This window comes from Malaclemys terrapin, chromosome 1 (genome assembly GCF_027887155.1).
Source record: "Malaclemys terrapin pileata isolate rMalTer1 chromosome 1, rMalTer1.hap1, whole genome shotgun sequence".
In the NCBI taxonomy this organism is placed as follows: domain Eukaryota; kingdom Metazoa; phylum Chordata; order Testudines; family Emydidae; genus Malaclemys; species Malaclemys terrapin.
In genome coordinates, this window is record NC_071505.1 from 134648391 (window position 1) to 134663763 (window position 15373).

The window sequence follows — 15373 nt, forward strand, 5'->3', positions numbered from 1 at the left end:
GCAATTCCAGTTCACACAGAGGACAGGACCCCCCTGGCCTCCTGACTCTCTGATTAGCCTGCCCGCCCTGTCAATCAGGCTGATCTGGAGAATTGGCCTCTCCCCATTGTTCCTGGGGACTGTCAGTCTCAGGCTCCTGATTTCCCATCGACCCCTCCCCTTTCAGTGCTGGGAGCTAGCAACCAAAACACCCCCACTGAGTGTTAGTAAGGGGGCAACAATCTCCTTACATAAATAACTATGAGGAAGGGCTCGAAACCCAGGTCTGCTTGTAGTCATCACCTGCTCTTTCACCCAGACTGTGTTATCAATAGGGGTTCCTCTAGGGCAGGAATTATCCTCTGGTTTATAATGAGTTCATGAGACAGTTAGGAAACAGTCCAGTCCTTAGAAACATCACTGATCTGGTGGACATTAGTGAATAGTTAACTTTCTAAGCAACTGCTCTAAAACAAAACCATACCGTGTGTAATGGCAAAAGCTCACTCCTTCCTGGAGTTTGATTTTATTAATAAAGCAATTAATCATAACATTACATAAAGTGCAGCTCAAGCCTCTTTCAGAGGCTTGGCTGCTCCTAGGGTTCCTCTTTCAGGATGGCTCAGCCCACACCCTAGATCCTCTGTTCCTAGAAAGCCACTCCCATTTCCCTTTTATCTTGGATGGAGAAATGAGCTATCTGCCTCAGTTAGTCAGCAGAACCCATTTAACCCTTTCCCAGCAACATCAACACCTATTAATGGGATGGAATGTTTCAGCCAAATGCTGCCAGCCTGTTGCAATCTTCACAGTCATTGGTCTTTATTGTAGTATACATGACACATCATAAGGATAGCATTGTGCACCCTACTAGCCAGTCAGGAGGCAGGATTCAGCACCATCTCCCCTGTGCCACAGTTTGGTATAATATATGTGAAGGCAGATGCCTTTAGAACACACTTTTTCACCTCCTGCTTTATCCCATTTCCTTCCTTAACATAAGGTTCCCCCCCCATCCTGGGAGGGGGAGGGAGTGCCAGTGTTTCATGTACACCCCATTCAGTGAGCATTCTGTGGCTGAGACAGCTTTTCAGTGTTCTAAAGGCAAAAAGAGAGAAATTTAGATGTGGTGGGGTCAGAACTTGGCCTTTTGGGTACAGTCCAGTTCTGTGAGTGTTCACAGCAGGGACAGATGGTTGGCTCTTCCCATTTCAGTGTTGTCCTCTTTCCAGCTGCCTTAAGTTTAGGGCACTAGTTTTTGCCATAGGCAGATATTGCCATGACCTGAGGGGGGCTGTGGGAGATGGAATGAGCAAATTGGAGAGTGGGCTCCTCTACCGGGCACAAGATACAGCCCATTCTGATGCTTAACCTCAGTGGGTTGGGAGGTCTGGGACCTGTGTGAACTAACTGTCAGCAGTAGCTTCTAGGGAAGCAGCCATGTCAGCCTGCAGGAGGGCTTTTAGCTTCATTCTGTGAGGTTTTAACATCCTACTCCATGTACCCATGTCCATTGTGTACAAAGAGGCAGGAGGTGAGCATGAATGGAGTACAGCTGAGTGGGTCTGTGCTCTGAATAGGCAGCAGCTTGGCTGGGTCTCTCAGTCCTTTCATGCATGAAATTCATCACAAGGAGAGAACAGGCCTGGCTGCTCGGCAGCATGAGATAGGGCTGCTCATTTGCACAGGAGCTGGGATAAGAGGGATACTTCTGTGCTAGCGTGTACTGAAAGCACTGGTTGCTAGACTTGGTGCTTTGAGCCACTTCTGGGGCTGGTTTCTCTGCCTTGTTTTATATTCCAGGCATGTTGCTGCTGGGCTTGGGCTATAGAGCTTTATGTTCTCCATTCAGCACCTTCCAAACCCATTCCCTCGCAGGACACCAGTGTTTTCCTGACTAACAGCCAAATGACTGCTTAGCACAAGGCATGTGTAAACGGGATAAGCATCATGCTGGGAGTCAGGAGCCCCTGAGATCTAGCTTGGCACTGACACCCTCTATGACCTGGGTCCAGTCACTTAATCTACCTGCCTCACTGGGGCGTTGTGAGGAATAGTTAATATTTATGAAGTGCTGAGTGTTATGATTAATTAGCTAATATTTTGTAAGTCATCCTGAAGTGAAAAGTGCTATGTAAGGACTGCGTGTGTTTATTATTGTAACTGGAGATTATAGTGGATAACGTGCCAGATTTAAGCCTTTGTAACTGAAACTCCCTGGACTGATTTACTTCAAACATACCTGGATGTTTAGAAGGGGAGCTATTCATCAAGATAGGTTGGAGGGTTCCAGTTTCAGTAGTTCTGGTCTTCTCTGTGCACACATTGTTTTGAGTCCATCACTAATACTTTTAAGTCTCTGAGGTACTGACTGCTGTTTATTTTATTACCCCATTTTAGATGCTTGTATTTTTCCCTCACAGCCTCACTATTTTCTCCTCTCTCTCTCTGACAACTCACTGACCATTTGTTTTCAAAATGAAATCTCATATTGGAGTTAGCCCTCCGGGAGGATTAGTCTCTATAACAAGCTTGGAAAGAGTTGGTTTAGAAATCTGGAGTCTGGTGGTACCTTAAAGACTAACAGATTTATTTGGATATAAACTTTCGTGGGTAAAAACCCACTTTTTATGCATCTGAAGAAGTGGGGTTTTTACCCACGAAAGCTTATGCTCAAATAAATCTGTTAGTCTTTAAGGTGCCACCAGATCCTCATTGTTTTTGTGGATACAGACTAACACGGCTACCCCTCTGATTTTTAGAAATCGGGAAATAATGAACACTCCCTTTCATTAACCCTTTTCTCTCCATTAGCTCCCGTGGCACAGATTCTAATGAACAGTAGATCTCTACCAGTGTTGTACTCAGGGTTAGACTGGGCAATGCTGCACTGGAGATAGTACAGAGCTGTCCCCACCCTAAAGGGAGCTCTGGGAGGATTGCTGTTGTCTCCAGCTGGCCCACAGCCAGGGCCGGCTCTAGGCACCAGCTAAGGAAGCAGGTGCCTGGGGCAGCAAATCTGAAGGGGCAGCACTCCGATTTTTCTTTTCTTTTTTTTCTTCTTCGGCGGCAGTTCGGTGGCAGCTTCTTCTTTCTTCTCCAGCGGCAGTTCGGCGGCAACTTTTTCATTTCTTCTTCTTCGGCGGCACTGCTGCGGCCGCTTTTTTATTTTCCTTTGCTTTGCCGGTTGGGGCGGCAAAAAAGGTAGAGCCGGCCCTGCCCACAGCACTAGCTCACACAGTGAACTAAAGAAAATTAACATGCAGGCGAAATATATGGGAAATTTTCATGACAGCAAGATGTGTTGGTCTATAGAAGAGTCTTCCTAAGGGAAAGGGGGAAATTTCATCACTTGGCTCATTTAAAATGAGTCCTGGACAAGGCCTTGGATACAGGCCTGCACTGGCTGGGGGCAAGATGGATAGACTGGATGGAGCTAATACATCTTTTCCTTCACTATGTTCTGTGATTCTGTCCCATCTTTCTCTGATCATGTTCCCTACTGATTCCAGTGTCAATCCACACAGCTCCTGGCAGCCCTGGGTTTTACAGTCCCCTCCCAAGTACTGAGAACTGCTACTGCCTCAACATTAGAAAGCAATGCCACAAAGGGCTGTGGGGAGGAGTGAGCAGGAGACAAATGGTGACTGCTCCCCTGTGCTCCCTGGCTGAGTGCAGAGGGGAGAGGAGGTAAAATAGGAAAGGAGTCTGTCCCCTTCTAATTCCTGAATGCTGCAGTGGTTCCAGGGCAGGGCAGTCCGTCTCTTCCCTTTGACCCTGTCCTGGTACTCACAGGAACTAGAGCTGGAGGGAAAAGAGAGAATCTGCTCCAGGGGGATAGCAAACAAGAGTACAGTTTGTGGCAGGAGAATGCAAGACAATGTGGCTGGGGGCTCAGTGGGTAGGCAGAAGAGAGAGTGAAACAAGGGATGATGCTACAGTGAGATGGAAGCAGACCCATCATCCTTCCCTAAAGATGTCAGAAAGGGAGAGGGGGGGCAGGTTACTGGGCTTCCTGTAAGAAGTCAAATAGAGGAAGATGCTGGTGGGGCAGGGTTCACAGAGTCTTGCTGGGGCCTCCATGGGTTCCCAAGAGCACCCCAACTTGTGGATCCTCATCTGAACCCCAAACCTTCTAATGTCCTTTTGTCACTAGTTTTTAGGGATTTTCACACTATTGCCAGGGGTTCTGTGTAGGGTTTGTGTCAGTTTAAGCCTGTATTAACCTGCCTTTATGTTTCTTCTAGTGCCAAGGTCAGGTATTGAGAGCTGCTGTTAACACTGGCTGCCAGCAAAACCTCATCTCCATGAGCTGTCTGAAACGGCTGGGGTAAGAGCCTGGGGCAGAAGAGATTGGGGGTAGGATAGAAAACAAGGAATTGGGCATTAAAAACTGTGCTCACTCTGAATCTGAAATTACCACTTGCACTCATACCCCAACTCCCATTCACATCGGGAACTCCTGCATTCACACCCGACTGCTTAGGGTGTGGGGAGCCCAGGGCTGGAATAATGGGGGGGGGGCCTGCAGGACAGGACTGAGGGGCATTGGCAGAGCTGTGTGGGGAGCCCAGGGCTGGAATAGCAGTGGGGCTGCAGGGCAGGACTGAGGGGCATTGGCAGAGCTGTGTGGGGAGCCCAGGGCTGGAATAGCAGGGGGGCTGCAGGGCAAGACTGAGGGGCATTGGCTGGGCTGTGTGGGGAGCCCAGGGCTGGAATAGCAGGGGGGCTGCAGGGCAAGACTGAGGGGCATTGGCAGAACTGTGTGGGGAGCCCAGGGCTGGAATAGCAGGGGGGCTGCAGGGCAAGACTGAGGGGCATTGGCAGAACTGTGTGGGGAGCCCAGGGCTGGAATAGCAGGGGGGCTGCAGGGCAAGACTGAGGGGCATTGGCAGAGCTGTGTGGGGAGCCCAGCACTGGAATAGCAGGGGGGCTGCAGGGCAAGACTGAGGGGCATTGGCAGAACTGTGTGGGGAGCCCAGGGCTGGAATAGCAGGGGGGCTGCAGGGCAGGACTGAGGGGTATTGGCAGAGGAGTAACAATTTGGTTGTGGATACTGTATATCCCAAGATGACCAGCTGATGCTTTGCATCTGCTCAGGGGAACCCAGCCCCATAGTGTCTGTGGGTTACCCCTGGAGAATCTGGCTCCTGACATCCCCATTATATGAGTGAGATCCCCTCTCTTTTGCAAGCCAGTTCCAAAGAGACTGTGAAGTGCCCCTAACTAGTTGGAGCATCTATTGTTCTTTTGCCCATGCTCATTTCAGGCAGTAACATCCGTTGTGTCTCACAGGCTGGAGGAAGTGTCCGATGCTGGCAATGGGGATCTTTCCCTTCCTGTCCCTAGTGTCATTGGCCAGGTGGAGTGTGTGGAGGTGCAGCTTGGCCAGGAGACGGTGGTGTGCTCAGCGCTGGTTGTGGGTGAGCCCAGCAGAGCTTCCTCCCCCTTCCCAGATCTCTTCTTCCTTCTTGCCGAGCACACCTAAATGGATCATCTAGGAGCAGGGGTGGAGGGGAAGGTGACATGGCCCATGGGGCTGGGCCAAGGCACAGTCCCGTGTACAATGCAGAGGCTTTGATCTTGCTGTGTCCCCCTCCACAAGGAGATGCTGGCAAATGGGGGCACTGGCTGAAGGGCAGTGGAGATGATGCAGCCCCATTGTGGGCCATTTCGCTTTGTCTCCTAAAAATGCCCAGACTGATTAGTTTGTCCTGCTCCATGTACAATTCCCAGGGGGCAGGGAAGACTGAAAGAGAGCACGTGTGTTACTGCCTCCAACTGGATGGAATGTGTCTGGAGATCTGTTCCTCCTAGGGTCCATGGATGTCTCTGTATCATTGTCCTCGGCTGCAGAAATGTATTGTAGAGGAGTCTGGGAGCCCCCGCCAGTGTCCAGAGGCAGAATCTTGTTGGGAGGGGCCATGGGGAATGAAGCCCATTTAATAGGCATTGGAGGGGGTGGCAGGGAGGTTGCATTTTTTCCAGGCATGTGAATCTCTGCATACAACAAAAATAAGAGATTGATTCTTCTTTCCGTCCCTTCTCCCCCATTTTATTTGTCTTCTCATTCATCCCTGATTTTTCTCCCATTGCCTCTCTCTGTCCCGTTCTCCTCAGCCTGCTGATTTACTCCCAGTGCCCTTCCTCTTCATGCTCCTCTGTTGTCTCTTGCCCTCCTCACTGTACTCCTGCCACACCCATTCCTCCATCTTTTCTGGTTTCTCTCCCTCTCCTGACCCCAGCTCACTTTATTCTCGTCCCCTTCTCCTCTCTGGTTCTCCTCACCCTTGGTTCTGTCTCCTCTCTGCGCGGGAGAGTTGGACTGCTCCTCTGGCCTCTCTGATGGCTGGTTGTCTATAGGAGCATAGACAGGTAGAGTAGCACTTAACCCCTGCAGGCTGCAGCTGTGGCAAGGATGACGTTCAGGCGTCTGGGAAGATGGAGTGGCCACACTCTGCTGTGCCTAGCATGCTGACCCTATACGTGCCAGAGGTTTGATAACTTATAGCAAGTTCCAGCCATGGGTATAAGGCAGTCACTCAGGTGCTGCGTAAGGGAGACTGTCAGAAAACACCTATGCCTGAGCCTGACCCACTTCCTCTCTGTTTCCCCAGATGATGAAATGCTGGAGTTCTGTTTCGGCCTCCAGACTCTGCTGACTCTCAAGGTAAGGAATGGGTTTCCTCTCATCGCATCTGAACATAATGTAGGTGTGGTGGCACGTCTCAATGAGACCCCAAGCTGGGGCTGCAGGAAGCATGTGATGCTGATGGTTAAACTTGCCAGGGTGTTGGCCACCCTGCTTTCTGATCTCTGACTGCAGCATGCTCTTAGCTGGCATGAGTATTGAACCCCTTTCCTGTCATTTTAAAACCTTATTGGATCAGGCAGTGGCTAGAGCCCTGTGCAGCCCCATGGCAGAGATCTACAGTTTCTCCCTCTCCTGATGGGAGAAACTGTAGAGCCGGGGAAACGCTCTGCTAGGGGACATGGTGGGAAGAGATTTCATCTCTCAAAAGTAACCCCTTCCTGAGAGCATCTTTGCTGGAGCTTGAAGAATCCCTTCCAGTCTCCATCATGCAGGAGGATGGACCTATCCATGCACGGAGTGCTTAGACTTGGAATTGTTCTGTGGAGGGGGACTCAGCTGGGAAATCTCTCTCAAGGGTTTTGCCTTCCCCCAGAGTAGGGCCCAGAACCCAGGAGCAGAGAGCATCTATGCCTGCCGTTCCCTTCTGGTGGATGCTGATCACTAAATGACCCAGAATCACAGCCTGTGATTTAGATCCTAACACAGCTTGAAAAGAAAGCCCCCTGTCTCGATTTGCTGGCAAGCTCTCTCCAGCATGAACCATTAAACACCTACATACACAGCCTTCCTTACTGAAAACATCAGAGAAATGCTCCATAGGAGAAGGAATGCTTTCTGGGCTGGGAGAGCCCCTGTCCTGCAGGCAGAACAGAGAGAACTACAGAAGGAGAAGCCAGGAGTGAGGGGAAGCAGAAAGAAGCCCAAATGATAACCATGCTAAGGCCTGAGAAGGCCTTGTAGATTGGCAAGGAGGAGGCAGCAAAGATAGAGGAGGCAGGTAAATGGGGGTGACCATTCCAATGGGGGGGAGAAGATGGGGCTGGGAAGAGGCAGGAATGGGAGTGTAGAAATTGAGTGGGAAAGTGGAGGATGGAAGCAGGGCGCAATGGGGGAAGGGAAAGCAATGGGGAAGGGCACTGAGTGTCACTCAATGAGTGGGATGGTGTTAGGCTGAGAGCTGAATGGCTCCGTGAACTGGAGGGAGGGGAAGAGACAGAACCAGGTGCACAGGGTGGGGTAGACAGAGGTAAAACTGTCAGTGTAACCCTGTGGCCATAAGATGAGAGAGGAACCCTGTGGTGGAGTCGAGGAATGAAGGCAGGGGGCTAAGAGCAGAGGATGATTTGGAAGCTAGGTGGCCAGGTTGGAGTTGGATTCAAAACCAATGGAAAGTGATGGAGGGGAGCATGATGTCCTTGGCCCCCCTAAGAAGGGCCATGTATGCAATGTGCGAATAAGGCGGCTGTGCTGAACAAGGTGAGAGACGGTCACCTGAGCAGGGCCTTGCTGGGGAGCGGGAGGAAGCGAGGGTGAGGGATGGGAAGGAGCAATGGAGGTGTATTCAGAAGAAGAGGTGCAGGTGTGTTGGGGGATGGAAGGAAAAGAAGGCCGAGGGTAGGGAGCTTCTTTAGGAAGAGCAGCTGTGAATTTGATGGGAGTGTGCTCTCCAAAATCTGGCTTGGTGAGAGGGAGGGAAGAGGGGGGTGTTGATTATTAGATGGGCTCCTGCTTCTCCGTGGTAATAGACACCATACAGCCCACGTACCCTGCTGATGCCTTGTGACTGATATGTACTATGGGTAACCAGTTCTCGTCTGCTCCCATTAGTGCTGCATCGACTTGGAGGAAGGAGTCCTGCGGCTGAAAGCCCTGAGTGAAGAGCTGCCTTTCTTACATGCCTCTGACGAGCATGGGCAGTGATGGGCCGGCTCCCCATGTCCACAGGGAGGAGACTCTATGGCTTACCAGGGAAAGCTGCAGCTGGGGCTGACACACCTGGCCCTTGCTGAGTCCTGCGCTGAGGCTTCCATGGGGGAGTGAGGAGGTAAACGGGAGCCAGGTGCTGTCCCGCTGTTGATGCAAGCTGGCCTCTTGTATGGAGAGTTCTTCCTCCCTGCAATGGACCCTCCTGCTTGTCCCCATGTGCTGAGTGGATATTTGTTCTCATTTCTCTCTGTGTCCCCGTTCTCTCTCTGGTCTCTGCTTCTGCCCTTTTAGTGACTTCTTTTTACACTGCCATGTATTGATAACATAGGAAGTGTCACTGCGAGCAGTCTCCAGGGGTTCTGCCTGCAGAGAGATGGTGGCTTCTTCTAAAGCCTCTGAAGATTGTTTTAAAAGTTTCCCTTCCCTTTTGGCCGCAGATCTACCTGGACAGGAGGGGCCCCTCTTTCCCATGCTGCATGGGAAGGGCCCTGTGGCCAATCCTCCCTGTCCTCTGGAGAGCTGGATTTCATTACCCTGCACTGGCTCAGAGCAGACTGGAAGGATTTTACTGGAAGCAGCTTAAATTGCAGTCACTGCATTTTGAGAGTTTTCATTCAAAGCAGGAAGACTTCTAGGAAATGCTGAGCTGAAACACCCTGGGAGCGTTGAGCATACATAGGCGCCAGGCCTGGCCAGCCAGCATTAGCTACTAGACTCTGTATTGTATGAGCTCAAGTGCTAGTCTCTCCCCCTGTTAACCGTAGTAACTGGGCTGACACCCCTGCCAGCCATGAGCTCCCGTCACCAGATTTACACACCCATCAACTCTGCTTCTTCACTCTGAGCTCCAGGGATTCAACTTAGATACCACATGAACTCCAGGCCTACACCTGCCATCAGCTCTCCTCCTGGTCCCTGGCGATTCAACACAGAGACACCATCAACTTCAACCACTGGACTTCCACACCCCATTGACTACGTCTCCTGCATGAAAGCAAAGAACCTGACTCATTCCCAGTATTGGCTCAGGTCACAGAGTTACGAACTCATCTGGGATGGACAGGACCTCTGGTGGGTCACTTAGTCATTTCTTCTTCATACAGGCAGGCCTGATTTCATTACCCTAAAAGCATCGCTGATAGATGAGTATGTAGTCTCAAGGGACAGACACACCGCCACCATTCTGGGCAGCTTGCGCCATTCCCAAATGGGTGTATTGGTTAATTTTTGTTTCTAATCTTTGACTAAAATTTTCTATTCTACCATTTGTGCCCAGTTACATCTTTTCTCCTCAGCGACTAATGAGAATAACTGATGCCAGCCCTCTTCATAACATCCCTTCATCCACTTGTAGATGGTTCTGACGTCCCCGCTCTGCCATCTTCTTCCTGGACCTAATTGGGTCTCTTTGTGGGTCTCACTTGTGAAACATTTTATTATTTCTCCTGTGCTCATTTGAGCTCTCCGGTTTATCTGTCTTTTTTTTTTGGTAAAAGGATTGCCCTAAACTGGATGCAGGACTCTGAGGCTTAACCAGTGCTAAGAAGAGTGGAATAATTACCCTGCTAATTTTATATATAATACTCCTGTCAATGCGACTCAGAATGGCACATGCCCCTCTTAATAGCAGTGTTGGACCATTGACTCTTATTCAGTTCATCACCCATTATATCCTGCAGCTCTTTTTCTGTAGCATGGCTGCCTCGTTCATTGTTTTGCAATTGTGCATCTGATGATTCCTTCCTATGTGAAGCACTCTACATATCTTTCCTGAATAATACCAATGATTTAAAGGCCTCGTCTCATATGTGTCATGATTGTCCTGTATTATGATCCTATCCCTCTGCAGTCCCTCCTGGATCTGTATTGTTTGTGCAATCTTTAATGACAATATTGACTGGGATTGGAACCTCCTTCAAATTTGACATTGACTCTTGAATGAATACAATTTGTTAAATGTTATTCATTTTTATATCCCATCCTGTAGCAACTCATCTAGTCCATAATTCTTGAGTTTCACTCAAAGGATGGCTTGTGGAAATGTATCAAATAACCTGTTGAAAGCAATAGCTATTATGTCCACTGCATTTCCTTTATCCATTAAGTTTATTTCATCAAACAAACAAACAAAACCTAAGAGCCCTCTCTAGCTCAGACTGAAGTCAATGGGAAGATTTGCACTGATTTTAATGGGAGAAGGATTGGTTCTGATGGTAAATTGGCATCATTTTTCTTTGACAAATTTACTTTGCCTATTATTTATCACTTATTTTTGTGTAGGTGCTCAGTAGTTGGCTGCTCTATTAGCTGTTGGAGCAATATGCCAAGTATTGCAGTTAAATTTACTCATCTGTAAGCCCTGGGAATCCCCCTCCTTTGCTCTCCTTCAGAGCATCCTTTGCTCCTTCTCTACCCTTCCACAGGCTTCACATTTCTTCAGTTCTCAAATACAATCATCAAAGGTTCGGAAACTTCTGCTAATTCCGATTGCTTGGTGGGGTGAATTTCACCAGGCCCTATGGCTGTGAATACATTTAGGTTATTTGGCTAGTCTGTAATCTCTTCCTCTCCATAATGAACCATGTCAGCTGCTGCCTTTGTTTGTTTGTTCTCCCCCCGCCATCGGTAAGTAGCAGACCTGCCCTTTTCTGTCGTCCTCTTGCTTCCCACATAAATATTATAATGATGGTTTCTTGTTTCCTTTGCTAGTATTCCCTGATTTTGTGCCTTTGCCTTTCTGCTCTCTCCTCTCCTCCTCCCTTAGGAATCATACATGTTCACGTGCTTGCATGCAATCTCCGTGTCAATTGTGTTGAGGGTGATTCTGCTTGATTCCTACATCAGTGGTGGGGAACTCTAATCCCCAATTTGGAATCAGCTCCATGGCCGCAGATGTGCTCTTCCACTCTCCTCCCAACTGAATCAGTCGAATGTCTGGTACTTCCTCCAGGTTACTCAGTACTCTGCCCTCTGGCATTTACCTTCTCCCTGAACATTGTGGACCCTTTTGTAGATAACTACTGCAGCATTTCCCCCCAGCACTGTCTGGATTGCCAAACCCTGACCCAGCCCCAACTCATAAAGGGCAGCAGTAATACAAGCAGTGAGAGCTGCAGGCCTGAATGCAATGGGTTGGGATCCCTTCTGCCACTTCCTTGGCTCCCCACCTTCATTGGGAACGGAATCATGATGTGACCCGAGCTCTCAATGCCTCCTTTCCTTTGCATCAGAAATGGAACCTCTGCCCTTCTCCCCTGCTGGGCTCCACCCTCCCATGACAGCATCAAATGAGGCAGCGTTGCCAACTTTCACCATTTCATCATACATTTTGCACTGTTGGTGTTCTTCTTAAAGCCCCAGCCCCTGGAGTCATTTGATGACATGAGAACCTCAGCTTGATTTTTTTTTAAAAAGTCAGTTTCATGGTGCAGTAACTCAAAAACTAAAGTCTCAAAAACCAGGTGACAAAGAAGCCCAAATAGATTAATTGTAAAATCTCATGATTTTTAAGCCAATCCCATAATTTTCAGGGGCCTGACGCATGATGTTCGACCCCTTAGGGTTGGCAATGCTGATGATGGCTTAATACTAGTTTAACTCTGGAAAAGGCTCAAGTACATTTACAAATGTTTTTTCTCCTAGAGCCATTGCCAGTGCTTAGTCATCCCTGTTTTCCTGAAAGGCACCAAAGACTAAAGACCTCTGTCACTGGACAGGAAAACAGATCAAGAATTAATATTTGAAGCAGGATTTTACTATGAACTATAAATACATTAAGGGGGTAACTACCAGGGAGAGTGAAGAGCTATTTAAGCTAAAGGACAATGCTAGCACAAGAACAAATTGATATAAACTGGCCATGAACAAATTCTGGCTGGAAATGAGAAGAAGGTTTCTACCCATCAGAGGGGTGAGATTCTGGAACAGCCTGCCAATTGGAGTTGTGGGGGGAAACAAATGCATTAGTTTCAAGAGAGAGCTGGATGAATTTATGAGTGTGATTGTATGGTGGGGGTGCTTGTGATGGGGGGGGGGGCACAGCTAAGCAGCCCTGGGGCTCACTTCTGATTTATGTCCTGTGTTCCTAAAGCTTGGGCTTCATGGCTTCAGCCAACCACTTAAAGGGGTCAGGAAGGGATCTCCCCGCCCCCCCAATGTATTCTGGGAGGTTTTTTATCTCTGTCCTCTGAAACATCAGGGATGGCCATGGCTGGCGATGGGACACTGGGCAGGGTGGGCCAGGGGCTCTGAGGTGGCACCGAACATTCTCTCTCTCAGGGGCTGGGCTGGCTGGGTCTTGCTCACATGCTCAGGATCTAACGGATTCCCCCAGGTCAGATTGGCAGGTAGCTTGGGGGGAACAGGGGGATTTGCCTTCCTCTGCAGCGTGTGGGTGCAGGTTGCTTGCCAAGATTATGTGGGTATATCTCACTTACTCATTTCCCTGCCATTGCAGGAGGCTTGGGCACTGGTGCACTTGGTCCCTTCTTTTCTCTGCCTGTGGCACATTATAGTCTAGTCTCCTGTGGGCTGTAATATTTTGGTCTCATTTCAGTTGATGGGTTTAGTGTGCGGGTGCTGGTGGCCTGTGAGCAGGTCAGACTAGACTCAGCAATTATTTTTTGTCTAGGTCCAAATTTCTTGGTCAAGGCATAGTCAAGGTCCAGACTCCAGAGAAAATAATAATAAATAATAATAAAAAGATTTTGGGGTCTGTTCAAAAGCACCTGGCAGTCTGGACTTGGCCCACGGTCCACCTATTGACTAGATGATCTAGTGGTCCCTTCCAGCCTTAAACTCTACGATCCCAGCCATCATTCAGGGGTGCGCAAGAGGATCCTTGGGGGTGCGCGGCAGGAGCGCTTTTTTTTAAAATTTGCTTCGTCAGTTTGGGCGGGAGTCCGAGCGGCTTTTTTTTTTTGCTTTGGCAAAAATGGTAGAGCCGACGCGGCAGGGGGTGCATGCTCAAAATTTTTTTACTGATAGGGGTGCGCGATCAAAAAAGTTTGGAGACCACTGAGCTACAGCATCTCTAAATGCCAGACGTTTGGTTATGCACATGTGTACCAAAGGGGGTGCTGTTTAACCCCCTGTTGCTCAAGGAGCTAGGGAACTCTCAGCTGTATGCACAGACTTGCAGCCTCGATGGTGTTCAGCTGGGAAGCATCTAGAAGTATTAAAGGGCAATTGGACTCTGAACACTGTTAAAAGCAGCATCATGGGCATCCATGTTGATCATCTGTCAGGAAAAAAAAATCTTTTTGTTTGTAAACTGAGCACCCTGAACTGGGGTCGGTAAGGTCCAGATCCTAACTTCTGTTGGTTTCAGTGTAAGCTAGGAGCCTATATTCCTTCAGCGATCTGGGCCTAAGTGCCAGCCCTGCAAACTGCCCTGGGATCTGAGTCAAGCTTGGCTTGTTCTTTCTCCTCTGTCATCACTTGTGATAAAGATTCTGCCCTAGTGCCATCAGTGGATTTGCACAGCTGTAACTGATCATAACTTAGCAAGGCAGGAATAGAATCCAGCTCTCTCTCTCAGCTGTGCTGGCTCTGCAGGGTGAACAGGGGCCAAAAAGCGCTACGAGCAGCAAACATGACTCGAACGTACCCTGGGAAGAAGGGGCCATGGTCAGTCACTTTTCATTGTAGAGCCACACTTTAATGGCAGTTATGGCAGTTAGACTCATGTGGGGCTGCCACCATCGATTGCTGGGTTGGGACATGAAGAGGGGGAAGGCGTCACTTGGCATGAAGGCAATATAAAGACTGATCTGGTCCTCTAAGCAGGAGACAATGCTCCTGTTTCGTGCAAGGTGTTCTTATCCTCGCCCATCCTCCTGCGCCCGTAATGGGAGCAGGAGAAAGAAGGGAGTAAACAGGAGCGTCCACTGGCATTGAGTGCTAGGAACAATCTAGAGTTGGTTGAAAAAATGGAAAAACAATTTCACCCCCCAAAAAATTCTGATATTTTTGTTCATCAGTTTTTAAGTTTTTCCTTCTCTGCCCTGTATCTCTCTTCTCCCCCCCTTTTTTTTGGGGGGGGGGGGAATTGATTGTTGAAAATGACCGAAAAGACAAAGAGAGAGGGTAAAAGGGGAAAAAACTGATAAAAACATCAAAAGAAATGGAAAACAGATAAACTGTGAAATAGACAATTTTGCATGAAAATTTTAGATTGGGGCCATTTTGGGGTGAAAACTTTTTTTGCTTAAGAAGTAGACCACCAGCTTTAGAGCGCTGTGTTTGTAAATGAGGCCCTCCCTGTCTCTTGGACAACGCAGTCCTCAGCAGCAGGTCCTCAAGTGCTTGTACCCATGTGACCTCTCTACCAAGCACATCAGTGGGAGAGGGGGTTACAGGTCAGAGCGTCATGCTGAGTGGCTCGCACTTGCCCTTGTTCAGATTTCATTTGGGTACATGTTGCCCAGTCTGGTTGGAAGCAGGTCCCCATCAAAGGGTCATATCTCTGCATGAGCCCCTCTCTGCCTTACTCAGTTTCCTGTCCCACAGCAGCTACACTTGGCTCTCTTCCTTGGCAACAGTTTGACCTGCGTGGCAGGGTCTTGTTTTGTATGAACATGCTGCATCCATGGTATCAATGCAGTCATTTGTGCTCCCTTGTCTCCTGTGTTGTTAATAAAGATTTCTGCTTCAAGTGGGCAGCCAGAACCAAGTCATTCTCTGTTGTTATTGACCCGGCTCTGCAAACAGCTGCTCTGCAGTCAGGCCGCTGGGAATGCTTTACAAGAGCCCGCTGACCGCCCTGCCACAGCCTGGGCTCCGTAGTTGGAAGCTCTGCCAGCTTGACCCTGGTGTTGGCAGATGGAGAGTTCCTGGTAGCAGGCTGTGGGAACCCTTTGGTGCCTGGGGCCC

General features: G+C 49.1%; 2 protein-coding genes across 3 annotated transcripts in view; one reads left to right on the plus strand and one right to left on the minus strand.

The window, feature by feature from the left end:
• Window positions 1-15169, plus strand: part of NRIP2 (nuclear receptor interacting protein 2) — a 32370-nt gene extending 17201 nt beyond the window's left edge. Inside the window, exons 3-6 of one of the 2 annotated variants that reach the window (XM_054039777.1) lie at window positions 4227-4309; window positions 5275-5402; window positions 6597-6649; window positions 8402-15169. In XM_054039777.1, the coding sequence (XP_053895752.1) occupies window positions 4227-4309; window positions 5275-5402; window positions 6597-6649; window positions 8402-8494 (357 nt within the window). In that variant the 3' untranslated portion in view covers window positions 8495-15169. Of the gene's footprint in view, window positions 1-4226; window positions 4310-5274; window positions 5403-6596; window positions 6800-8401 lie in introns of those variants that run through there. The other variant, XM_054039769.1, reaches the window with a different exon arrangement.
• The window catches only part of ITFG2 (integrin alpha FG-GAP repeat containing 2), a 37242-nt gene continuing 22479 nt past the window's right edge, over window positions 611-15373 (minus strand). Inside the window, exon 13 of the mRNA XM_054039757.1 lies at window positions 611-1077. Coding sequence (XP_053895732.1) covers window positions 1076-1077 — 2 coding nt within the window. The 3' untranslated portion in view covers window positions 611-1075. The remainder of the gene's footprint in view (window positions 1078-15373) is intronic.